This window comes from Fundulus heteroclitus, unplaced genomic scaffold, assembly GCF_011125445.2.
Source record: "Fundulus heteroclitus isolate FHET01 unplaced genomic scaffold, MU-UCD_Fhet_4.1 scaffold_138, whole genome shotgun sequence".
NCBI classification, from domain to species: domain Eukaryota; kingdom Metazoa; phylum Chordata; class Actinopteri; order Cyprinodontiformes; family Fundulidae; genus Fundulus; species Fundulus heteroclitus.
Genome location: NW_023396550.1, coordinates 189,936 through 216,748, shown reverse-complemented (window position 1 = coordinate 216,748; position 26,813 = coordinate 189,936). Strand labels below are relative to the sequence as shown.

At 42.2% G+C, this 26,813-nt stretch overlaps 1 protein-coding gene across 1 annotated transcript in view; it reads right to left on the bottom strand.

Annotated features, from left to right (window-relative positions):
• LOC118558638 (NLR family CARD domain-containing protein 3-like) overlaps window positions 1-20,889 on the bottom strand; it is a gene marked incomplete at its 3' end in the record, with an annotated part of 70,326 nt that extends 49,437 nt beyond the window's left edge. The window contains exons 1-5 of the mRNA XM_036129095.1: window positions 20,858-20,889; window positions 19,634-19,739; window positions 10,134-10,353; window positions 8,536-9,990; window positions 8,088-8,427 (exon numbers count right to left, since the gene is read on the bottom strand). Of these exons, the coding sequence (XP_035984988.1) occupies window positions 8,088-8,427; window positions 8,536-9,990; window positions 10,134-10,353; window positions 19,634-19,739; window positions 20,858-20,889 (2,153 nt within the window). The remainder of the gene's footprint in view (window positions 1-8,087; window positions 8,428-8,535; window positions 9,991-10,133; window positions 10,354-19,633; window positions 19,740-20,857) is intronic.
• Between the last annotated feature and the right edge of the window lie 5,924 nt (window positions 20,890-26,813).

Sequence of the window (26,813 nt, the reverse complement as noted above, 5' to 3'; positions counted from 1 at the left end):
CATCATATATCAGAGCTCTGATTACCCCGTATGTTCCTAACAGAGCACTTCGCTCTCAGACTGCAGGTCTGCTGGTGGTTCCTAGAGTCTCTAAAAGTAGAATGGGAGGCAGATCCTTTAGCTATCAGGCTCCTCTCCTGTGGAACCAACTCCCAGTTTTGGTCCGTGAGGCAGACACCCTATCTATTTTTAAGACTAATGTTAAAACTTTCCTTTTTGACAAAGCTTATAGTTAGAGTGGCTCATACCCTGAGCTATCTCTATAGTTGTGCTGTGATAGGCCTAGGCTGCTGGAGGACATCAGGGTCTAATTTTCTCACTCTACTGATTTCTACTGTTCTTCAGTCTACTGTTCTCCAGTTTTGCATTGTATTACATTGAAATGACTTTCGTCATTTCAGCTTTTAACTTTTTGCTCTCTCTCTTTTTCTTCATAGTAGGTACACCTGGTCTGGCGTTCTGTTAACTGTGACATCATCCAGAGAAGACGGCTCACCCGCTACTACCATCTAATGTAGAACAGATTACTAGATCAATGTGTGCTTCTGTGCTTTTTTGTCTCTCTTGTTGTGTCTCTGCTCTGTCTTCCGTAACCCCAGTCGGTCGAGGCAGATGACCGTTCATACTGAGCCCGGTTCTGCCGGAGGTTTTCCTTCCCGTTAATGGGGAGTTTTTCTTCCCACTGTCGCTTCATGCTTGCTGAGTATGAGGGATTGCAGCAAAGCCATGTACAATGCAGACGTCTCTCCCTGTGGCTCTACGGTTCCCCAGGAGTGAATGCTGCTTGTCGGGACTTTGATGCAATCAACTGGTTTCCTTATATAGGACATTTTTGACCAATCTGTATAATCTGACCCAATCTGTATAATATGATTGAACTTGATTTTGTAAAGTGCCTTGAGATGACATGTTTCATGATTTGGCGCTATATAAATAAAATTGAATTGAATTGAATATATTTCTCTTTCTCTCTCTCTCTCTCTCTCTCATTGTTAGTGCTAATTCAGTATTATGCTGCAATGTTTTCTCTTTATACCATCTATAGTCTACGTACTTTAGTATATAGAGGTTTCTTTAGGAATGTTACGCTGATAAAGTAACAAGGGGGATATGCAGGAGCTGGACTGTTTGTTTCCCTAGCATGAGGAAACATCTGGACGGTGACCCTTTACAGTTTTTCTGTAGTGTCAAAAGATCTGTCAACTAGTAAGATTAATTATTGGGCTTTGAGCTAAGAAGTTTCCAAAAAAATAGAGCAGATCTGCCAAGAGAGATCACTCACACACAGCATTGTTCCAAGAATGTTCTGCACATACGCAATAATGGTGTGCCGAAGCACACAAATGTTGGCCTATAAAAAGGGGTATTCACTGCATTGTAATCAGAACTTTTGCTCATACCCTTTGGTGTTTGTTTGCGTGATTTTGATTAAAGTTCTCCTGTTGGCAAGCAGAGAAGCGGAAATCTTCATCCCCCGAGTCTTTCTTTTTTAAGGTTCAATAGTTAAATAACCTCCCACACTGATGTCCTTAACATAGAGACAGAGACAGAGTCTATATCTATGACCTTCATGTTTACGTGTCGCCGTTTAATTTACGCCACTCAAGCTACTTAAGTTGGTGCAGTGATTTTATTCTGAAATTTACCAGAAGTGTATCCTGTTTAGCGCCCAACATTTCCTGTTTAGATGTTTGAATTCAGGATATTGATCCAAGACCTCTTCGGCGTCCATCAAATTTCCATCTTGCTGAATTTCTGCAGCTCCTCAGGCCTCTTGTGGTGCTGCACTGCTAGGTGGAAGGATTTAGCAGCAGCTATTAGTCTTTCTAAGGTGAATCAGCAGAACACTGGTACGGAGTATTCCAAACTTTCACTTTATTTCTCATCCACCATACAAAGCCATGTCTCCAAGGCACTGAACTTACATCGTTATCTCATACATGAGAAAAGGAACAGAGGTTTTACCCCTCACGATTTAGCATCACGTCATTTCCTTTACTCTGAAAACAACATAGAGACCCATTGACATTATATCTCTTCCTATTATGAAATGGGAAGAGGATTTATCAGTCAACTTTGAACAAAACTTCTGGGCTAAGATAAGTCTAAGAACTTTCAAATTCACTAGAAACACCAACTTACAACTAATACAATACAAAATCTTTCATAGAGTACACTACACAGGACAAAGATTATTCAAGATGAGTTTGGCACAATATAATATCTGTCCACACTGCATAGGCAATCATCCTGATAATTATATTCATGTGCTATGGTTATGCACACCAGTCCTGAGGTTCTGGGCACAGATAGGTAAGGACTTATCAAAGTGCCTGAGTTGTAAAATTTCACCTTCCCCATCAGTTTGCTTTTTCACTGCATTATGTATCGCAAAGAAAACATCTCAATCACAAAGTAAGGAAAATCTCAGTATGAATCAGTATAGAGATCTTTTGTTGGATCATATTAATCTTGAGACAGCATCTGCATCCACATCTGATCGATCTCTTTGGGCTCCTTTGATCAGCACCATCACTTAGGGGAATGGGGAGCGGTGGGTTGCTTCCTGCTGGCTGGATAGGGGAGTCCCTGGGGCTCTGGGGGGCACTCGGAGTGGGGCGCCTGGTGGGTCTGACCCCGGGGTCTGTTGCCCCCATCTGGGAGGGGCTTGGGCGGTCTACAGCGGCCGCTTGCGGCGCTCTTGGGGAGTTTTGTGGTGACGGACGTGGGTTACTGACCTGGTAGCTGTGCTGCCGCTGGGTGGGTCCGGGTGGGTCTGGGGGCCTGAGGTCCCTGGGGTGTGCCGCCCCCGGCGGGGCCTCGGGGGTTCGGGTTCTGGGGCGTATGCCGCTTGGGATCTGGGCCGGCGCGCGCCCGGGTGTCTGCCCCTGCACGGGGCCTCTGGTGTGCTGGGGGGCCTCGGGGCCTGTTGAGCCGGTAGAGGGGCATGGACGTTAACATCTCAGGGCAGATGCTCTTCCCCCCACTAGCATTCTGCTAGTGGGGGGAGGGGAGGGAGGGGGATTAGGGACTAAACCAGCACGCATGTCTATTGTTGTATGTATGGAGAGTTGTTTGAATGTTAGTTTTGGGGAGGGATTACATCTACGGGTGGGGTGTGTGGGCGGGGTGGATGTGGACGTTTTGGTGGGCTTGTGTCCGGCCCCCTGTCTCGGTCCTGGTCCGTGCCGTCTCCCAGTGCGGGTTTCGCCTGGGGTTGGGGGTTTTGGATGGCTCGTGTGGGCTGGCTAGTCAGGGACCCCCCCTCTTATTTGATTATTTATTTAAATTTTTTTTTTGGGGGGGAAGCCAGTAGGCTTGGTGGGTGGGCTGGGGGGGGGGGGGTGTTGCCAGGACTGGGGCTGACGCCTCTGCTCTCCCCAGAAACGGGTGGGGGGGAGGGGTGGCTGGGATAACGTGGGGGAGGGAGTGGGTCTATTAGGAAATTTATGGGGTGAGGGGGGTTCTGGTTGGGTGGCCCGTATGGGTCATGTTGGTCCCCTCCCTGGGGGGCCTGGGTCGGGGGGCATCTGGTCCGGGGGCGGGATCGGGGGTCGGGCACAGGCAGGCGGATAGTTGGATTGTGGTGCCCCCCCCACTTGGGTTTCTTGGATGTGAGTGGTATGTGGTAATGTGTTTACAGCGTCATTTTTTTTTTCTAAGTATGTGTGCGGTGAGTGGGGCACTAGAATGGTATTGTATGAATGAGTCTTTTTTAGTTTTTTTTTGCCAGGTTCGGGTCCGGTCCGCTCCCTCTCCCAAGACCATCTCAAGTCTCCGCTAGGTGCGGAGCCCATCCCCCCACGTCCTGCCCCCCTATTCGGGTTTGGGGCGGGTTCCCGGGTGGGTGCCAGCCCATTCCTGGTGGCACCCACCGGGGCCCATGGCCGGGACCACTTCAGCGTAGCTGGTTGCCGGCGGAGCCCACGGGCTCGCCCCAGCGGCTCCTGGGGGCTTCGGCATTGCGGTGGCTTGGGGATTTCCTCGGGGTCATCTCTCCTCTTCCCTTGGTGGGGGGGGGGGGGGGGGGGGGGGGGGGGGGGGGGGTTGCAGATTTCCTGTGTTTGCCCCTCTTGGGCGCCCTGATTTGGGGGCCCGTTTGGGAGTCCGGGGTTATGTGTTCCCTGGAGCCTGCCTTGGTGCTCGGGGAAGGCGGGCCTTTGGTTCTTCACAACCACTATTGAGCAATTTCCTTCTGGATAAATTTGACATACACAAGTGCACCCTCACAAACACCCACAGGTGCTGGGTTCCAGGTTCTAAGTGTTCACTTATATACAGAAAGCCCATAATTATTTTATCTATTTATTTATTTATTTTTTACTTTCTTTTCTCAGGTATCACATTTACACATGTCAGCTTAAATAATAATACATATGATTTAGCAATGGTATCAAGGTGTTACTCTATTGTATCTGTTACACTATGTCTGATGGTTGTGCTGTTCTTTTTACATCTCTCTTTTCAGGTGATGAAGCAGACGGAAGACGTTTTATCATTCTTTTCCTTTTATCTCTTCTTTCTTTCACCTCTTTTTTTTCTTTTTTTCTCTTTTTGTTCTTCCTGTACTTTCCCATTGTAGTGTCCACATAATTTGAAATTCTCCCCGCAGGAATCAAAATAAAACTATGCATAAATCAAGCGGAGCACTATGGCGAAATCTGATTGCTCCACTTGAGAAAGTAAAATCTGTCGAGCTCTATTTGGCATTACGACATCAATTCTTAATGCCACATTGCTAGACAGGACACTGGAAAAAAAAAGAGAATATAATTTATATTTGTAATATTTTTATTTTTGTAATTTTAAGATTGTATTTTGTATCCCTTTGGCTTTATTCTCCTGACGTTATTTTTGTAAAGAATAAAAATAATTAAAAGAATCTAACCTAGCCCTGTTGCTCCAGTTTACAACAACTCTTAATAACCTTTATTCATAAATGTAGTTTTATTGTAACTTAAATATATAGAAGAAAACTACTGACCAATATCCATGTCTGAATATCACCAGTACATTCCACACTCAGCTAGCTTAGCTTCAACACAAATATATCGGTAAGACATTTCTTCATATTCTTTACCCAAAATAACTGAAAAAAATATTCAAGTTCTTTCTGTGTAAAGTAATTTTCACAAAAACGAATGTTTTCCAAGTTGGAAGCGTTTAGAACACATTTAACTTCAACATGAACAGTTTTTCTAGCTTACTTGATAGAACATTGATTTTCCCGGGGAAAATACATCAAAGATAGTTTTAAGAGAAAAGCCCTTACGTGTCATATAATTCACGTACAATTCTGAGGAAGGTGTGATGTCTCACTCTGATAGAATATCAAACCCAAAACCTTTTTGACTGTTTGAAGCATTGATTTACTTGAACTAATTTCAAACTACTAACTTATTTGTTATCTTATTTATGTAATTTATTCACACCATAATTGTATTGCTGACTTTTAACAAAAGGCAGGAGAATAATAATAATAATAATTATTATTATTATTATATTTAATGCATCAAAACTGAAAACCATAACAGCACCAATTCTGACACATTTGTTGGGATGAGGGTCCTGAATATATTTCCTTCTTCAAAGTGGTCACAAAAGAAAACCTTTGAGAATCACTCCTATACGGTGAATCTCTGCCTGGTTTCTAGTCATAGGGAAAAAAGGTCAGACAAAATTTGACAAACCTATCAGTGAACTAACATTTCCATCAATTTTTTAGCAGGTAATGGACAGAAATCTGGTTTCAACAGGATGGAGAACTTTGTACCTGAGAGTTTCCAGTTTGCAGTTTGGACTCTCCAGTCCAGCAGAGAGAAGCTTCACTCCTGAATCCTGTAGGTTGTTGTAACTCAGGTCCAGTTCTCTGAGACTGGAGGACTGGGAGCTGAGAACTGAGGACAGAGCTTCACAGCTTCTCTCTGAGAGGTTACAGCCACTCAGTCTGAGGAGACAGGGAGAAGAATCTGCTATTAAACAATTCATCAGAAATATTGTTCATTTCTTTACAGTCACAAGGCAAGGCAAGGCAGATTTATTTGTATAGCACATTTCAGTACAGAGACAATGCAAAGTGCTTTACATGATTAAAATATAGGAAAATAAAACAGAATAAAAGCAAGCAGGAATAAAATGCAGAAACAAAATAGAACATGGAAGAATAGGAATTAAAAGCAAACAAGTAAAAACAGTTGGACTACAAAGTGAACTAATGATATTTCAGTAAAACAGTTCAATTAGAACAGTCATAGGCAATCCTAAACAAATGTTTGTTTAATCTTAATTTAAAGGAACTCAGACTTTCCGCACTTTTACAGTTTTCTGGAAGTTTGTTCCAGATAAGTGGAGCATAGGAACTAAATGCTGCTTCTCCATGTCTGGTTCTGGTTCTGGTTCTGCAGAGCAGGCTGGAGCCAGAAGACCTTAGTGGTCTGGAGGGTTGATGCACTGACAACAAGTCTGTGATGTATTTAGGTGCTAAGCCATTCAGGGATTTATAGACTAACAGAAGGATTTTAAAGTCTATTCTCTGAGATACAGGGAGCCAGTGTAATGAGTTGAGAACTGGGTTGATGTGCTCAACTTTCTTAGTCTTAGTGAGGACGCGGGCAGCAGTGTTCTGGATCAGCTGCAGCTGTCTGATCCACTTTTTAGGCAGACCTGGAAAAACACTGTTGCAAAAAACCGGTAACCCTAAAGATAAACATGGATTAGTTTTCCCAGATTCTGCTGAGACATCAGTCCTTTAATCCTGGAAATGTTCTTCAGGTGATAGAAAGCCGACTTTGTAATTGTCTTTAGATGCTTTTGGAGGTTCAGGTCTGAGTCCATCACTACACCCAGGTTTCGGGCCTGATCAGTGGTTACTAGCTGAAGCAGCTGAAGCTCTGTGCTAACTTCTGATCTCTCCTCTATTGGTTCTAAGATTATTACTTAAATTTTGTTTCTATTTAATTGAAGAAAATTTTGGCACATCCATGCATTGATTTCTTCTAGGCATTTACTCAGTGCCTGAACTGGTTCATAGTCACATGGTGACATGGTGATGTAGGGATGTGTGTCATCTGCATAGCTGATGTTGTTTTTTATGATCTGAGCTAGAGGGAGCATGTAGGTATTGAAGAGGAGGGGACCCAGAATGGACCCTTGGGGAACCCCACATGTGATTTTTGTCATCTTTGATGTAAAGTTACCAACTGATATAAAAAAGTCCCTGTCCTTTAAGTAGGATTTAAACCAGTTGAGAGCTGTACCAGAGAGGCCGACCCAGTTCTCCAGGCGTTCTAACAGGATGAAGTGATCGACAGTATCAAATGCTGCACTGAGGTCCAACAGAACCAGCACTGTGGTTCTTCAACAGTCTGTATTTATATGGATGTCATTAAACACCTTGATAAGGGCGGTCTCTGTACTGTGGTGAGCACAGAAGCCAGACTGGAAAACGTCAAAGCGGCTGGTCGTTGTTAAGAAGGTGTTTACTTGTTGAAACACAGCTTTTTCAATAATCTTACTGATAAAGGGGAGGTTTGAGATGGGCCTGTAGTTCTGGAGTAGTAGTTTGTCTAAATTGTTTTTTTTCAGCAGTGGTTTGATAATGGCTGTTTTTTAGGGACTGGGGGAAAACACCTGACAGAAGGGACATGTTTATTATCTGAGTCAAATCAGATGCTATGACAGGCAAAACCTTCTTAAAGAAAGTTGTGGGTAGAACATCAAGGCAGCAGGAGGAGGAACATAGCTGCTGAATAATTTCCTCTTAGCTTTTGTAGTTTATTTGGCTGAATTGGGACATTTTGTCAGGATAAGTTCCAGTTGGATACAGCTTTGGTTCTGGTGTTGATATGGATGTACAAACTGATCCTCTAATTGTTAGGATTTTCCCAGTAAATAAGTGGCCTGCAATGAATTTGCCAATGTTCTCCTTGGAAAGATTGATGGATCTGTCTAATTTTATACATCTTTAAGTTGCCTTTTTGTGTGAACTGGTTCATTATAAATTGACTGAAGCAACCTGAATCAAAATTTACCACATAAGCAGATTTCTCCCTATCAGAAATAAAAGCAGCAACAATCTGTGTCCTTACAGAGCTTTGTTGGAGGCTTTAACCACTGGCAGCAGCCTCAGGAGAACCTCCTCTGAAGCAGAGTATTTCTTCAGGTCAAACACATCCAGATCTTCTGCTGATGACACTAAGATGAAGATCAGAGCTGACCACTGAGCAGGAGACAGTTCATCTGTGGAGAGACTTCCTGATCTCAGAGACTGTTGGATCTCCTCCACAAGAGAACGATCATTCAGTTCATTCAGACAGTGGAACAGATTGATGCTTTTCTCTGCAGACACATTCACACTGATCTTCTCCTTGATGTACTGAACTGTTTCCTGATTGGTCTGTGAGCTACTTCCTGTCTGTGTCAGCAGACCTTGTAGGAGTCTCTGATAGGACTGTGAGCTACTTCCTCTCTGTGTCAGCACACCTTGTATGAGTCTCTGATAGGACCGTGAGCTACTTCCTGTTTGTGTCAGCAGACCTTGTAGGAGTCTCTGATTGGTCTGCAGTGAAAGTCCCAAGAGGAACCGGAGGAACAGGTCCAGGTGTCCATTTGGACTCTTTAAGGCCTGATCAACAGCTGTCTGATGAAAAGGCTTTGGTTTAGGGTCCTTAGAAACTGAGGACTCCTTAGATGTTTGTGTTTCTTCCATCAGGTTGACACCATGATTTATGAAGGTCCGATGAACATGAAGAGCAGCCAGAAACTCCTGAACACTCAGATGGACGAAGCAGAACACCTTTTCCTGGATCAGTCCTCCTCTCTCCTCTTTAAAGATCTGTGTGAACACTCCTGAGTACACTGAGGCTGCTCTAATATCGATGCCACACTCTGTCAGGTCTGATTCATAGAAGATCAGGTTTCCTTTCTGCAGCTGATCAAAAGCCAGTTTTCCCAGAGACTCAATCATCTTCCTGCTCTCTGGACTCCAGTGAGGATCTGTTTCAGCTCCTCCATCATACTTGACCTTCTTCACTTTGGTCTGAACCACCAGGAAGTGGATGTACATGTCAGTCAGGGTGCTGGGCAGCTCTCCTCCCTCTCTGGTCTCCAACACGTCCTCCAGAACCATAGCAGTGATCCAGCAGAAGACTGGGATGTGGCACATGATGTGGAGGCTTCTTGATGTCTTCATGTGGGAGATGATCCTCCTGGCCTGCTCCTCATCTCTGAATCTTTTCCTGAAGTACTCCTCCTTCTGTGGGTCAGTGAACCCTCTGACCTCTGTCACCATGCCAACACACTCAGGAGGGATCTGATTGGCTGCTGCAGGTCGTGTGGTTATCCAGAGGCGAGCAGAGGGAAGCAGTCTCCCCCTGATGAGGTTTGTCAGCAGAACATCCACTGAGGTGGACTCTGTAGCATCAGTCAGGATCTCCTGGTTCTGGAAGTCCAGAGGAAGTCGACTCTCATCCAGACCATCAAAGATGAACAGAACCTGGAAGTGTTCAAAGCTGCAGATTTCTTTGCTTTCAGTAAAGAAGTGATGAACAAGGTCCACCAAGCTGAACTTTTTCTCTTTCAGCACATTCAGCTCTCTGAAGGTGAATGGAAATATGAAGTGGATGTTCTGGTGGGCTTTGTCTTCAGCCCAGTCCAGAGTGAACTTCTGGGTTAAGACTGTTTTCCCAATGCCAGCCACTCCCTTTGTCATCACTGTTCTGATTGGTTGATCTCTTCCAGGTGGGACTTTAAAGATGTCTTCTTGTCTGATGGTTGTTTCTGGTCTGTGTGGTTTCCTGGATGCTGTTTCAATCTGTCTGACCTCATGTTCATCATTGACCTCTCCAGTCCCTCCCTCTGTGATGTAGAGCTCTGTGTAGATCTGGTTCAGAAGGGTTGGACTTCCTGCTTTAGCGATCCCCTCAAACACACACTGGAACTTCTTCTTCAGACCAGATTTAAGTTGATGTTGACAAAATGAAGCAAAATGTTCTAAATTAACACAAAAAGTGAAATCAGGAAGGAAACCAAATGATCTTCTGAAGGTGATGTGAATATATGTTATTCCATCTCTTCAGACATCAGTAAATGTGTGATTTATCCACCAGGTTAAATCTTTGTAGAAATCCTCTTACTGCTCTGCAGACGGTCAGCCAGCTCCTCCTGCTTCATCCTCCTCAGAAAGTTCAGAGTGATCTTCATCAGTGCCTCTCTGCTGCTCCTCCTCTGCTCTTGATCCTTACCTTCCAACATCTCCTCATCATCTCTCTGACTCTCTGAGCAGTCTGGGTCATCTGGACTCAGAACCTTCTGGATCTTCTTCAGCTCGTTCTTCACAAAAGTGACAATATTGTCCTCCAGCAGCTGGAACAGAATAATAAGTGAAGGACACATCAGACTGAGATCATGGATCCAAACATCAGAACCATGTTAACGGTCCACTGGTCCACTAAGTCCAGCATGGAGACGACTGAACAGAACTGATGGAAAAGTAGTTGTTGTACATTGTTAGGATATCAACGAGGTCAAGTGGAACGAACTGTTTATCCCAGGACTGTCTGCCACACTTGGATAACACCGGACAACGAGAAAATGACTCATCTGTCTGATAGCGTCCCGGAGTTGACACCGTATATCTACTGATGAAGCAGTTTGGATATGTACTGCCTTTTATGGGTGTTAACCTAAACTCCTTTATAATGTTTGAATGATGAGCAATCGGGGCTTCTTGCCGATCAAGAGCCCATCAGCGCTGATGTGTTTGTAACCATTTCTCTGACTGTGGTAGATTAAATAATCTGAAATATGCTTTATGCTTTTCAGAGTTTTGCATCTTAAGTGGTCTCAAAGTGGTGGTCGCCGATTTAGGGTAAAACGGGCCGGGTCCATAGAGGATTTAACAAACTGGTGTTTCCGCCTCGGACCCAGAAAGGCGACGGACCATCTCAGGTTTTTCCGGCCAGGACGCCATTCAGGAAGAAAAACAGACTACGGCCGGGCAGAAGGTAAGGAGATTCCATTTTTATCTCCAGTGTTTTTTCTTCCTGGACGGGCGGACCTTTTGCATTGCATGAGGCAGAGAAACGGTTTTTGATGAACCAGTTGCAAAGGTGTCGATAATTACCATACGAGTAAGGCGCGCGCAGGCTTTGGTTCAGGGGTGGACTGGGACAAAAAATCGGCCCTGGCATTTTGGATTAGACTGGCCCACCACATTGTCATGGTTCCTAAACAGGCGCGCTTGGCCTCCCCTGGGATTGCGCAATCCCATGTTAACTGCGCTGGCTTTCATTCTGTGAATGCATCTTCCTGTCTCTAGATCATAAATTCAATTGTTCAAACAGTTATGAGCTGATTTTCCACAATTTAATATATGTGGATTACAAATTGTGTTTTGGTCATTAAACTGTGTGCAGGTAACATGTTTTTGTGCTGCTGCGCGCGATCATAAAAGCCAAAGAAGTGTTTGTAGGTGAGGCCGGCAGTTCCTTGGCCTCTAGGCAGGGGGCGCTCAAGAAGCACCGCTCCTGATCCTAAAACTGTAGAGTCACAGCAAGTTATGGATGTTTTATTAGCGAGTTTTGCTAAACAAGTAAAGCACTAAAAAGACTCTAAACATACAGCAGAACAGGACTGATGAAGGAAGGCTTTCCTCCCTGGCAGTGAGCTCCACTGAGACTGAGAGACTTTTAAAACTGAAGAAGATAAAGAGAACTTTTACCGGAAAATTATGATATTTTTGTTCAGAAAGAGCGCCACATGGACTTAAATATAAGTAGAGGTAAGACAGCAATAATTATTCATGTTTTGTTTTTGTGATAAAATGTGTGTACTTTGGGTTATAGTTTTAGAATGTGTTACAAATGCAGAAATCCATCATAACTCATAAACTGTTACCAGTCAAATGACAAATAATTTTTTTAAATTTTTTTCATCAAATAATCAATATTTTTTCCATGTCTCTTGGTTAATTGATTTGGCTCAATTAGTCTCCTTCAGCACTTTGCAATGAGTCTACTCTGTCGAGTGTATATATTTGTAAATCTGACTCTGATGACGTCAGTGCCTCACCAGCTATGAACTCTACTGCACGTCACTGACTACAACCACCACCACCACCATATTTTACATCAGACACCGGAGCAGATTGGCCTAGCCCTTTAGACTGTCAGGGATGATAACCAATGGGCTGCAGTAGTCTGTGGTAACGGCCGGATGATCGGAACAGATATATAAAATAATAATAATAATAATAATAATAATAATAATAATAATAATAATAATAATAATAATACATATTATTAATATACATGTCGGGTCTGCCGGCCCAAACAGCACGTCGACCCACCGGAAAAATGCCCGGTACGCCCGATTACCAGTCCAAGCCTGATTTGGTTTAAAGTCCAGGGACCCCATAAGAGTCACAAAGGCTACCAGCTATCTAGGAAACTGGGTTTAGAGTCCCTAACAATCTCATAGAGATGGCTTAAAAGCCACTTTTCCGGGTAGGCGCATGATCACCTGAGGTGAAAGTCCCCGGGGTCAGGAACAGGCCCTGAAGCAAAATAGGAGGTCTAGGAGGTGGGTTTCGAGTCTCTTTGCTGTGTGAGGACGAAAACACTATTTTTCTCTGTTTGTCTGCACACAGTAATAAAAGCCACCCTCTGAAAATGTTGCGCATCGAGAGGTGGGTTGTAACTGGCCAGTTTAAAGCAACCATACAAGATAAAGAAAAAAGCGAAAATTAAATAAAATGAATAAAAACGGAAACGGAACTAAAAGGGCGTTGCACCGGGGAAGCGTTTACGTGGGGACTGACTAGGATTTCCGTTGTGGATAAAATTGTTTGTAACTACTAATTGCAACGTATAACTTTCAAAAATGGATAAGCGTCCATGTGTCTGCGAGACATAGTTATATCCTTGTAGGGCTGAAGAGTATTACCGTGTTTGGACAAAACATTCTGACTAGCCTCTGGATTTTTGGTTTTAATAGCTCAAAAAGTTCTCTTAAAGAATTTTAAAAGCCGCTAGTCCAACTATATTTGAAAAAGGTAAGTAAAAGGGTACGTACAGAGTTAACTGAAGCTTGGCCAGAAAGTGTGTGTGTGTGTGTGAGTGTGTGTGTGACACGTTATTGACATTAAGCCAGTGGAAGTGCAGGGTAAGGCTGCACCTGTTCAGGTGACGTATAACCTGCACATCCAGAGTACACTGGCTCATTGAAACTGCCGTGTAAAAACACTACAATAAGGCATATAGGAACATAAGTTTTGGTGTCTGAGAGATAAAAAATAAGCTCTCATTGGACCGGGGTCAGGACGCTGTCCTCGCAGGTTGGCCAAAACGTGTGAGTGCTGGAATGGCTGAGAACCAAGAGCATGAGCTCCAGGGGTGCTACTTGGGAACATTGCTGGAGACAGGAAAGGGGAGCATAGTGGCAAGCTTCCCACACAAGGATGCTGAACACCATTTAAAACAATTCGAAAAGTGGTGCGAAAAGATGAGGGGAGACAGGGTTTTTGGTGATGCAGAGGGGCCTCCGCCAGAAGCCCAGATGTGTACTCACTATTTGCAAATGTTAAAAAATAGACTAGCCCAAGCACAAGTAAAAACGGCTGGTGCTGGCGAGTTTGCTCGGGAAAAATGCCAAAAAGAGGAAATCAAAATAGCAGGCTTGATAAACCTAACTGAACTTTGTTTCAGCATATGCTTCTCAGGCCTCGACGAACAACAACAAGAGAGTGAAAGTCTGCAGGGGGTAAGTGAATCGTCTTTTTTCAAACAAGAAGGTAAGTACACAACTCCTCCAGTCATTCCGGACATGTCTGCTTCTGGAGCAGCTGCTGTTATGCAAAACAATCTGTGTGGTGATACTAGAGAACTGTTATCCAAGGCCAGGAGTGTGGTGACTTCATCAGACCCTTCGGTGGAGGTGCCTGGTATGGAGTTATGTGGGGGACAGGTAAGCTGTGACGTAAGACCGATACATGGAAAAAGTAGGTTAGATAAACACAAACGAGACCAGCTACGGCATGCGATAGAACAAGTGGTAAGACACGCTCTTAAAACTGCAGAATCAGATGACACAGATGTTATGAAAACTGATGACGCGCGAATACAGGGCGGAAAAGGGCACCAGATATAATCTGCATTCTAACGAAACTGATCTTTCTTTACCTGCAACAAAACAAAGTGTGCAACTGCCATTGTTTCAGACTCACAGTGCTACAGGACAGGTGCATGCAGTGGCTTACAACCCTCTATCATGTGTTGACATTGTTCAGCTGAGGCACATGCTCCCTGATCCAAGAGAAGGGGCACATCTTTGGATCAAAGCATTCGTGGAGATTTTAAGCGGGTATGTATTGGCTATTGGTGATGTGAGGACTGTCTTATCAGCATACCTGGAACCACATGAGGTACATGCGGTTGAAGTTTCTGCTGGAACTGACAAACTAGGAGCAGCTGCTCCTTTGGCCCCGGTGGCACGGCAACTTTGGAGCACACTGAGAACATTTTATCCGGTAAGTACGGATTCTGGCCTTTTGAATGACACTACACGTTGTGCAGGGGAGACGGCTTTAGCATATGTGAACAGAATGTTGAAAGTACAGGAAGACCAGACGGGCTCTTGCCCGTTATCAGACACGCTGCAGGAACTTTTTAAACAGGCAATGTTAAAGGGCCAAACAGTGGATGTTAAGGAGGACATGGACAGAATGGTTGCGAGTTATGAAATGCCTTTAGATCAATGGATGGCTGCTTTGGTACATCAGCTGGATATGGGTGAAAAGAACATGAAGCAACTTAGCAGTGATTCACAGAAGTTAGAACACCAACTCTTAGCTGAACAGCTAAAAAAGCTGAGAGACAAACAAAGTAAAAGGAGGAAGAATAAGAATGTTGCAAAAGCTCAGATGGTTACTGCCCCGACACCTGTGTTTGGTGCAAACCAGTTTGTGGGCCACCTCCCTCCAGATGTCCCATTTCAGATGTATCAGAGACCTCCATGGGGACAAAGTCCCAGTATAGAAACACAGCGGTACAGAAATCATAGAAAGGGACCAACCAAAGATTACGATGTGCCCTTGTGCTGGGCGTGTGGTTGGCCAGGGCACTTTGAAAGAGGCTTAACCGTCGTTAGGATCTAATAGTAATAAAATTACTGAGATTTAATTGCTTGTAATCACAAACCAGTCCATTTGAAAGAAATTTAGATATACATGATCTTTGATTTAAATAGATGTAAAAAAACTGTGCTTTGGGTTTGAACAAAACTGCATGGAACTAAGTATGGTTACTTTTTCTAAAGGTTTTGTATTCATTTATTTAATTTCCTTTTTACTTGGAATTTGAATGCAACTAAAGAGACATTTAGAGAATATCACGAAGGCCACACTTAGCACATAATTAGTAACAAAATCATCTGATGTTATTAGTTATGCTGAACTGAGGCAAGCCTCAGAGGGACAGTTTAACCTGAAACAAGACAAAATATATGATAAACAAATCTGACCATGATGTAAACATCCAAAAGTTTATGGTGAGGCTGGGTTCAGTGTGTTCTGGCCTGAGGGGGCATGAAAAATATATCAGCAAAAATAAAATAAAAGGCGAGCTTCTGAAGGGTTATAATCTAATTCTAATCTCTGTTTGTGTTTTGGGTAGCCTTCTCAATGTGCTAAATTACGGGGAAAACTCTTATCATGTATAGAGAAACACTAGAAGCTCAAAAGCCTGAAAGAGAAAATGGTTGCTTTAAAGTTTCACCCTTGACCAATTAAGATTGAAAAGTTATATATAAATAAAGGTAAAATACACATAGTCAAAGGACCAGAAAGAAGTCAAAAGACTGTTGGAACATACAGATTACGGTCCTTGGGAGACTTTTGGGTTTTTATTGTTTTGTGTATTTTGATTATTTCTTTGTTAAATGATTCTTTTGCTTTAATTTTTGCATCACCAGTGGCAAAAAAGTGACAACATTTAAGGTTGCTCGGCAGATAATTTAAGAAAAGGAGAAGTTTTAATACAAAATGCTGAAAGAAAAGGAATGAGAGATTCCTACCTCCCCTGGACCAACCAAGAACTTAGACACATCACATTAAGAACCAAGACACTAAAAAGACCAGGTTTTCTTTTGTCACCTAATACACTAAAAGAATTGTTTTTCTCTGAGTTGCTTCTTTCAGATGATGGGAAATGAGGCTGGAAAGCCACCTTTGTTCCAACAGAAGACACTGGAAAGTGAACTCTTTCAGGTCGTGTGGTAAGAAGTCATGATCTAAAATGGACATGCGGGGATTGACAAAAATGACAAAATTATGCTAAGTTTTAACAAACTTAGGCCAGGTAATATTCAACGGAGAGATTTTAGTCTCTTTTTTCTTAGACATTCTCAGATGCAAGTGAGTACCAAGCGGTGCCACAGTGGTCCAGGGGACGGAGAAAAAAGGTGATGTACTTGACTCCCGCCTAATCCAGTTTTAATCAAATTTTGGACAAAAAATCTGTAATTTTTACAGAAGCTGCATAGAGGTTTAATGGGGAATGTGATGCTACAAGGTTAAGATAAATATGTTTTTTTATTATTGAACTTATACAAAGAGGTTGAACTATGTGTGAAAATATTTTGCTTGGATAAATTTTTAAGGGATCAAGATCTGGGGTAAAGGTGAAGAAATTTAAGAAAAGTTCATTTTAGAGGGAACGATGTGGTTGATTTTGTTTTGAGAAAGTTTTACTGTAATTTTTGTTTTCAATTTTTTCTTTTCAACTTATGTACACTACACTACGGATGAAGATGGACAATTCTTGTATTAGATAATTTGATTTTGGACAAAATCCATATTGGCAAAATGCTGGCAGAATTCCTTATGGTTTTTAGACACAACGATTAGAGAAAGAAGATTCATGGACAATGCTCGTCCTGGAACGATGTTGTGCTGCTGAACTCAGACATGAGGACTGAAAATGGACAACTAATTGCGGGGGCAAAGACAGAGGCATCGGATAACCTTCAATGGACTGCAACATGAAACAAAGATGAGTTGGCAGACACCCCTTCTGCATTTCACTTCAGATTTTCCTGTACACAATTAAAAAGACAAAACACACATTAGAAACAAACACATTGGCGGATGCGCTTAGGAGAAAACTTTCAGATTAAAAGCAATCAAGATTATTATTAAACCCCTAGGATGTTGATTGTTTTAAGTCAGAGCTGTTATTAGCGAGCTATATGACGGTATGCAATTCAGACGACATGGGAAAAAGTACATTTAATAATAATTAAATGTATAATTATGATCATGAAAAACTAGTGGGCGAAAAAGTTGAAGTAGGCATTACAGCAACAGTTAATAGCATAAACGAATCAATGAACAAGTGAGCAAGCCAATTTTTCCATATAAGAATAAACTCTGAACCTTTTAACCTTGTTCAAGCGAAGGAGAAATTGTGAGCACATTTGCTGTGTATCTTAAAGTAAGCAGAGGCACAAATAGGAACCAAATAATTAGGATGCCTGTTAAATCTGCCACTCCGGCAGACATCAATAAAGCACCACAAAGGTTAAGGATTTAAATGGATAAAACTACAGGATTAGAATAATGCCTTATTCTACCAAATAACATGGGTAAATTAGGGATTAAAGCACCAGTGAAAATAGTTTGGAGTTGTACACAGTTACCTAAAAGGTTTGAGGAGACTTAACATCTCTCTGTTTGAACACAAAATAGCACAATAGTTGTCCTTTAACTAGATGTTAAAACATCCAGAAGGAAAAAAAAACACATAAACATACTTTAGCCATCTTTTACCCTTGAGGTCTTTTAGACCAGGATAATCTAACAATCGTCTTATTGCGTACATAGAGAAAAGAAATGAGGTCAATTAGATTAGTTGGACGTTTGGTATCTGGTCAGGACAGCAGAAGCGACTCCTGGACACAAGATGATGATAGGAGGATAACAGCTTGAACATGATATCAATGCATGAAGGTTGGCTCTGAGGAACATCAGAGCTGCAATGGCACCCATCAGTGAAACTCCTGCTGTGCTACAAAACATCTTGAACAGGACTATGCATGACTGCTTTGCTTCACAGGTGATGGAATTCAACTACAAGGTTTCACAAACATGACACGGAGAGGTTGGCGTTGAGGAAACGCACCTAGAACACACTATTGGACTCTTAACAAAAAGAACATTTGAAAATGGGGATTCAACAATATGCAACTTGGGGTTAATGGGCTCTAAAGCGGGACTCTTAACAGGAGATAAACTGAAAGCCTGGGCATATGATATATTAAAGAGTTATTTTTGTTCTTTGACTATGTATTTTGGGAAAAACTGGTTAGTTTTAAACTAAGAGCAACATACATGCTCGTGCCTGTTATGTTGCTCACATAAAACTAAGAACCACATGTGTTATTGTGCTATAACTTGTTTTAACTTGTGGTGGGAACCTATGGCAATGTGTTGTGGGAAAGACTGATTCTGTATTCTTATTTTGTTTGATTTGTTGTATGCAATATTATTTTGCTTCGCACACTGCTGAGGTGCTGGGAACGGTTGATGTTTTGGGAAACATGCTTAGGGAGGCAGGGCAGCTGTGGAGTGAGAGATGGCCACTCTCGCTCCACATCTGATTCTTTGTTTACAAGTATATAAAGAGGTGACTGCCCTCAGCCCGGTGAGTCTGCCGTGAGTTTGTGTGTGGATACCGGCATCGTGAACGCTGATCTTAACCTAGGACTGAGGGCTCCCAGTTCGTGTCAATGGTAAGAGCTGATTCTGAGAATCTGTTGAGCGTCACGTTTGTTTGAAAGCTTGTTGCTTTATTGCTTGCCACTTTGCGTGTGTGAAGAGCTAATTGTTTTGATGTGCTGTATTCTGTGGGGAATAATAATAAATGTGTGCCTTATATTCTAACAGAAACAGTGTTTGAGTCCTTATTTGTGTTTGCCGATCTCTCCCGATCCTGAAATAAACATTTCATAAAACAGCATACGACGAGAGACATTTCACAGACAGGGGGTGTGGGACACCCAGGAATAGCTGCTGTGGTTTAAAAATGTCAAAGATTTGTCGCAGGTGGTGGAGTGTTTCGATCACCCAGGCTTGGAACCAGGTTGGACCAAGAAGACGACGTCGTGTTCCCACAGGGATTACCTGTAACCTAACACTGACTGTGAACATTTTTTGTGTTTGGGTTTGCTGGGGTTGCCAAGAGGAGCATCGGAGATGACTTTCTCTATCCTGACCAGGTTCACACTTAAACACAAAGAACAAAATTATAGAGGCTGTAGTGATAAGTTAAATAGTTGCAGTTTTACCTCCTGCCACCAGATGGCTACAGATGTGATGTACCCTCCGGATGTGTGTCTGTGTGTTGCAAGTCATCAGCAGAAGAAGAACATATGACGGTGTACCTGTATCCTCCTGACTCGTTATACTAATAAATAAGTTCAGTTACGAACCCAAGTTTCTTCATTTAGATAAGAAACATCACATGGTACCAGGAGTGGTCCAACAGATGTCATGGAAAGTGTGAAACCGCCTGAACCTCTGAATTGGACGGGAAACGTGGACTGTGAATGGCGAACGTTCAAGCAACGTTTCAACTTGTACCTGCAAGCACTGGGACTGGACACAAAGCCAGACGCGCGGAAAATAGCACTGCTTCTCATCGTCGCGGGACCTCAGGCTGTGGAGGTATTTAATACGTTTGTGTTTCCTGAAAGGGATCACAAGGATCAGTTTGACAAAGTCGTGGAAAAGTTTGATGACCACTGTTCACCAAAGAGGAACGAGACCTTCGAACGGTATGTGTTTCGATCCCGCATGCAATCGCAAACTGAAAGTTTTGATGCTTTTGTGATGGACTTGAAATTGAAAGCAAGAACATGTAACTTTGGAGAACTGAAAGACTCAATGATTCGTGACCAAATAGTGTTTGGAGTGCACGATAAAAAAGTGAGAGAGAGGTTACTGAGAGAGTCTGAATTAAAGTTGGCTGAGGCTATTAAAATTGGCAACGCCAGTGAGCTGGCTAAGCTGCATGCAAAAACATTTCGTGCACAGAAGGAACAGGAGAGTGCAACGGTGCCCGTAGCAGCAGTAAAGCAAATGCAGAAATCAAGAAAAACGAATAAACAACAAAATGTCACGGGGACGTTTTCATGTAAAAGATGTGGCAATTAGCATGCACCAAAACAATGCCCTGCATTTGGAAAAACGTGTAGCAAATGTAAAGGGAAGAATCACTTTGCTAAGCAATGCTTTTCCAAAGGGAAACAGAGTGGCAGTGATCAAGTCCACACAGTGGAGGAAACAGAGCTTGCTGATTCGTTCTTTGTCGGGATGGTAGCGCAAGCTGAAGATAGCATAGCAGAACAGCCAAAAGACATTGAACAGTGCACAAATGCAGCCTGTGCTAAAAAGGACAAGTGGATTGTGCCACTGGAGATAAACGGTGCAGTCATTCCACTGAAGTTAGACACAGGGGCAAAGGCAAACTTAATCAGTGAGTGTGACATCAGAGCAATGAAGGTGAAACCACGCATCCACCCCAGCTCAGTGAAGCTTAAAGCCTACAATGGACATAACATTGACATAAAAGGCGCATGCAAACTGAAAGTGCAAGTTAAAGGAAAAGAGCACCACCTGATGTTTGTAGTTGTTCCGGATGACATGACTCATTATTAGGTGACACTGCATGTGAAAATTTAGGCTTAGTGAAGAGGGTTTACTGTATTAACAATGTTAATAGCCAGACCAGCGTTGAGTCAATAGTGAACCAGTACCCAGACATCTTCAAGGGGTTTGGAGTTTTACCATTCACCTATAAGATACAGTTGAAGGATGATGCACAGCCAGTCGTCCATGCTCCCAGGTGCATTCCAGCTCCCCTACGAGAAAAGCTGAAACAAGAACTGGAAAGAATGATGTCACTGGGTGTGATGAAGAAAGTGGAAGAGCCCACAGAATGGGTCAATTCGATGGTGTGTGTCAGAAAATCGAATGGAGAATTACGTGTGTGCATGGACCCAAAAGATCTGAATAACAACATAAAAAGAGAGCATTATCAAATACCTACCAGAGATGAGATAACAAGCGAGATGGCCGGTGCCAAATACTTCAGTAAATTGGACGCCTCTCAAAGCTTCTGGCAGTTAAAACAGCACGAGGACAGCACAAAGTACTGCACTTTCAATACACCATATGGGCGCTACTGCTTCCAGAGAATGCCTTTTGGCATATGTTCTGCTCCAGAAGTATTCCACAGAACGATGGAGCACATCATAGAGGGCGTTGAAGGTGTACGTGTATATGTTGATGACCTGATTTTATGGGGATCCACACTTGAGCAACACAATGAAAGGCTCATCAAAGTACTTCAGAGAGTCCAAAAGTACCAGCTGAAGCTGAACAGATCCAAGTGTCAGTTTGGAGTGAAGGAAATCACCTTTCTGGGTGACAAGCTGTCACCAGCCGGTGTTGAACCAGACAAAAGCAAAATTAAAGCAATACTGGAAATGCCAAGACCTGAAGACAAAAAAGGTGTGCTGGGTGCATTAGGCATGATAAATTTCATTGGAAAATTCATTCCAAATGTATCCTCCAAGACTGTGTACTTAAGAGAGCTACTGCGTGACAGGTGTGAGTTCGAGTGGACAGCTGAACATGAGGCAGAATGGTCCCGTCTGAAAACAACTCTCACAACGGAGCTAGTGTTGACGTTTTTTGATCCATCAAAAAGGATAAAGATATCCACTGACTCATCAAAGGATGGCATTGGAGCTGTTCTACTACAGGCATGTGGAGAAGACTGGAAGCCTGTCGCCTATGCGTCGAGAACCATGACAAGTGCAGAGTGCCGCTACGCTCAAATTGAAAAAGAGTGTTTGGGGCTGGTGTACGGGTTCCAGAAGTTCCATGGCTATGTGTATGCCCTGCCAAAGTTTGTAGCAGAGACAGACCACAAACCACTAATAGCCATCATCAAGAAAAACCTCAGTGAAATGTCACCTCGCATTCAAAGGCTCATGATGAAGCTACAACGCTATGATTTCGACCTGATTTATACACCTGGAAAGCACATAGTGGTAGCTGATGCTCTGTCTAGGGCAACCACACAGACGGAGGAGCAGGCCGAGTGTTCCACAGAAAACAAAGTGAATCTTCATGTGAACCTGATCACTGAGACACTGCCCATGTCCGACATGAAATCCAAGCTCATCGCTGATGAAACCAAGAATGATGTCGTCCTGCAGAGAGTCATCCAGCTGATAAAAGAAGATTGGCCACGAGGTGAGTGTCAACAATACTACAACATTAGAGGAGAGCTGAGCTTTGTTAGGGGACTGCTGCTGCGAAAGAACAGAGTAGTCATTCCTCAGTCTCTAAGACCAGACATGCTGAAAAGATTACATGAAGGACATCTAGGCATGGAAAAGTGCAAGAGAAGGGTTAGAACTGCAATATATTGGCCAAGCATAAATGCGGATATAGACAAAATGGTGTCAAGATGTGCCACATGTCTAAAACATCAAGCAAAGCAGCCAAAAGAGCCCATGGTAATCACAGAAATACCAGACGAGCCCTGGCAAAAAGTTGGGACTGATTTGTTCTACTTGGATGGAAAGAATTACCTGCTTGTAATCGACTACCTATCCAACTATCCAGAGATTGCACTGCTCCCCAACATGTCAGCGGCCTGTGTGATTAAGCACATGAAATCTATCTTTGCCAGGCATGGGATTCCTCAAGTTGTGTACAGTGACAATGGCCCATCCTATGGCTTCAAAGAGTTTCAGGATTTTGCAAAAGAATATGACTTTCATCATGTGACTTCTAGTCCCCTGTATGCTCAATCAAACGGAAAGGCAGAGAAAGGTGTGCACATAGTCAAGCAGCTGCTCAAGAAAGCACAAGAAAGTCATTCAGATCCATACTTAGCTCTGCTGAGTTATCGAGCTTCGCCTCTTGAGCATGGCCTGTCCCCTGCAGAAATTCTTATGGGACACAAACTACGCACCACACTTCCATACACCTCTGAACAGAAACAGAAGGAAGTGAAACAAAAACAAAAACTTCTACAAAAGAGACAAAAAGCAAATTATGACAAGTCAACAAAGAGCTTAGTACCACTGGCTAGGCATGACACAGTAAGAGTACATGATTCCACTCCCCTGGAGCAAGAAAGCAACCGTTCTTGAGGAAGTGAGTCCAAGATATTACAACGTCGAAACAGAAGATGGTCAAGTCCTCAGGAGAAATCGACGGAGTCTACTCAAAACCCAAGACACCTGGCAAGAACAGGCTGATGAAGAGCCGCTGCGAGATCCAGGCTCCACCGCATCAGATGATCCACCGCTGGATGATCACCAGAGAGCTGTAGAGACTGACTTGCCAGTGTTGAGAAGGTCATCGCGAACTGTCAAAGCACCTGACAGGCTGAATCTATAAGGACTATGCGCTGTATCCTTTTCATTGAAATTTGAGTTGATGTTTATGTTGTTTAGGAGGTAAAGTTAAGTTAAAAAGAAGAGAAAAAATTAGTTCATAGTCATATATGAGTGCTAAAAGAAAATAATAATACACCGATACAAACTGCTCATAATAAGTATAAAGATTGCTAGATAAAATTGCTAGTTATGTGATTGACGGCAAAATAGTTTCTGTGCAATGTTTTCATCTCTAGAAAAAGGGGGATGTAGTGATAAGTTAGAGTTGCAGTTTTACTTCCTGCCACCAGATGGCTACAGATGTAATGTACCCTCCGGATGTGTGTCTGTGTGTTGCAAGTCATCAGCAGAAGAAGAACATATGACGGTGTACCAGTATCCTCCTGACTTGTTATACTAATAAATAAGTTCAGTTACGAACCCAAGTTTCTTCATTTAGATAAGAAACATCACAGAGGCCTAAACAAATACGGACACAGAGACGTGTTCAAACAAAGCATTCCACTAATCTTCAATTTAAGGTGCAGATAATAAGGCTAAACAAATAATTAGAAGAAGGGCAAAACTTAATGCTGATCATTTACCAATGGGTGGTCAATATTTAAGAGGGTTTAAAGGAACTGCACAATTTCTTTAATAATCACAACAGACAGTGATTGATGAAACAAGAAAGGAAATTCCAGAATGGGGATTTTTAATCTGCTGGGACAAGACAGTGCAAACATAAAATAAGGATTTATAGATCACTGGGTGATATAAGTTAAGAAAACACAGATCCTAAATTTGGAAAAACTGTGGAAAAAGTAATGGTAATAATAATAGATGAATGAAAATGTAAGAAAATCACTTGGAGTAATGACTGCTTAAAGTTTTTCAAGGGTAAACTAAACACATAAGAACAAGAACTAGGTACTTGTTAAAGGGTTGATTTACTTTGGGTTAAAATTATGCTTGGGTGTATTATCAATTAAACTAATGTTAGATGACTGAAACAGGTTTAAAGTCTCATAAAAATCTATCTAGAGCAGTGTGGAGCAGTTAAAATGTTCAGGGGGAGATGTTTTTAAAGAGGAAAAAGGAGTTACTGTTCACAGCATACTACAGTTTAAAGGTTTGTTTCAAACAACATTCAAACAGAGGGACATGAAATACAACCAGGGTTGCTTACAAAAGCTATCTGTTAAAACAAGCAGATATAATTAACAAAAAAAAAAGAAAATAATGGCGTTAGAATTGCCCTTCACTTTGGGTGAAAGGCATATTCAACTAGAAGTCCTTTGGTTTGATGCACGTCAAGCTGAAACTGATTCACAGAAATACTTCCTGTCTCCGCCCTGGGCTACACCCACTTCCTGAATAGCAACCAATCACGACTTTATGTGTGCTAGGGGCATGCACACACTTCCTTTTTCTCAGCTGAGTTTTTCAAAATAAGACAAGAAGTACATAGGGTTGTCTCTGAGTACCATCACAACAATATTCTGGAAATATATATAGTAGAGCTTTCTTATACAAACTTAAGGGTTTTTCTGTTGGGCTTTTTAGAAAAATGTGAAGTATTTTAGAGCTGGTTCAGCAAGAAGTTTCTGAAAGGTTTAAATACAATTCCTTGTTGAGACTTAGTGTGCTAAGTAAGGTTAGATGAACCTTGACACAGTAGCCATGAAATATATGATGACAAATTTCTGTTGCAGAGATTTTTCAACTGTTGGACATTGTAAGGTGAGACACACATTGGAACATTTTGTTAAAGAATTATAAAGAAATGCTGCTGTACATTGAGAGGGCATACAGGATTTAACAACATGTACAGACCATAAATATGGAGTCCAGCTGGGTTTGATGCTGCCGGGCAGACGGACATCTGGGAACCTCTGAGTTCTGCTTGTCCACTCTGTGGAGGAACCAGAACAATTAGGAAGGAAGTAAATATTCATCCAGCAGTTTTCACAGATGAAATCACCAACAACTTCCAAAAAGGTAGAAAAAAACACCAAAAACAAAACAACTTGACTTTTTTTCCGAAGTTTGAAGACGTTTCACTGCTGTAACCCAGGTTTACTTAGTTAGCAAAATAAATAAATTGGTTAAAAGGAAATCAATTAATAAATATGTTAATATGGTTAACAATTCATTAAATAACATCTGTAAAATTTTATTTTATTCAGTATGTTATTTCATGAGTTATTTTGTGTTTAAAATGCATTTGGACTTTTATTTTGAAGGGCACGTTGCTGCGTGACCCAGGTGACCAGCAACCACCAATGGGATTGTTCAAAGGTTTTTGTTTTTTTTTGCTGGAAGAGTTGTGGTTTTTGCGGAGCGGGCTAAAACTTTGAGAGAGGAAGGTGAAGATAAAACTTTGAGAGAGGAAGGTGAAGATACAACTTTGAGAGAGGAAGGTGAAGAACCTTAAGTTGTTAGAAGCAAATTTTGTTGGATTTTGTGAAGAAGATATTTTCCGTGCTCGATCTGTCCCTGTGTGGGGACGATTAGTACGTTGGAAATCGGGACTTGGTGAGTGAAAAAATATATATATAAAAAATTGTGAATATGTAAAGCCGAGGTAGTGATTTAAAGTTGATTTACGGTAAAACTTGAAGCACATGCTGCAAATATAAGCTAAAACTGAACATCACAGTGCATAACTACACTATGATGTTCGGCAGCTATTTTAAGAACCGCAATTGAGACGGGAGTTGGACAATTTTTATTTAAAGCTACCTGGTTATTTATGTTGGTATTTATGCACATCTTATGTTTTTACAATAGGCCATTTAGAGTGGGTTGGAGAAATATTCAACTTACACCGACTTGGAAACCACGAGGTTGAAGCAAGATGGCGAGCCACCCTGTGACCTTCTGAACTGTGCAACTACCTGAGTAATAGCGCCTCTGTTGGACGGTGCACATTGCTTCCAAACTGGTAGGATTCATCCACTTTCTGCAAAGCTGCAGCGGACTTTTGGTGAACCCTGAGTTGCTTATTGCAAAAAGAAAAGCAGATAGGAGAGAAGAGGAGTCTCTTTTCTTTTGGTCTTGTAGTATCAATTTATTCATTCTTTTGCTGAATCATTTTAGTTGTATAACCTTAGTTTTTTTTGAGTGCAACAAATTGTAAATGGTATTTGTTTGTTATGCTATTTACTTTTTGCATTGTGAAAAAGGCTGCCTTACGTTTTACTGTGTAGAGCCCTTTAAGGGGCGGAGCTTAGGAGCCGGAGTGTAGCATGCAGATGAGGAAAAGTAGAGAGAAAAAAAGGGAGCTGTACAGTTCACCATTTGTAATTTGTGGGTTTGTCAAGCTGTTGCAGTTTGTTGCCGCCTTCTTTCAATGTGTG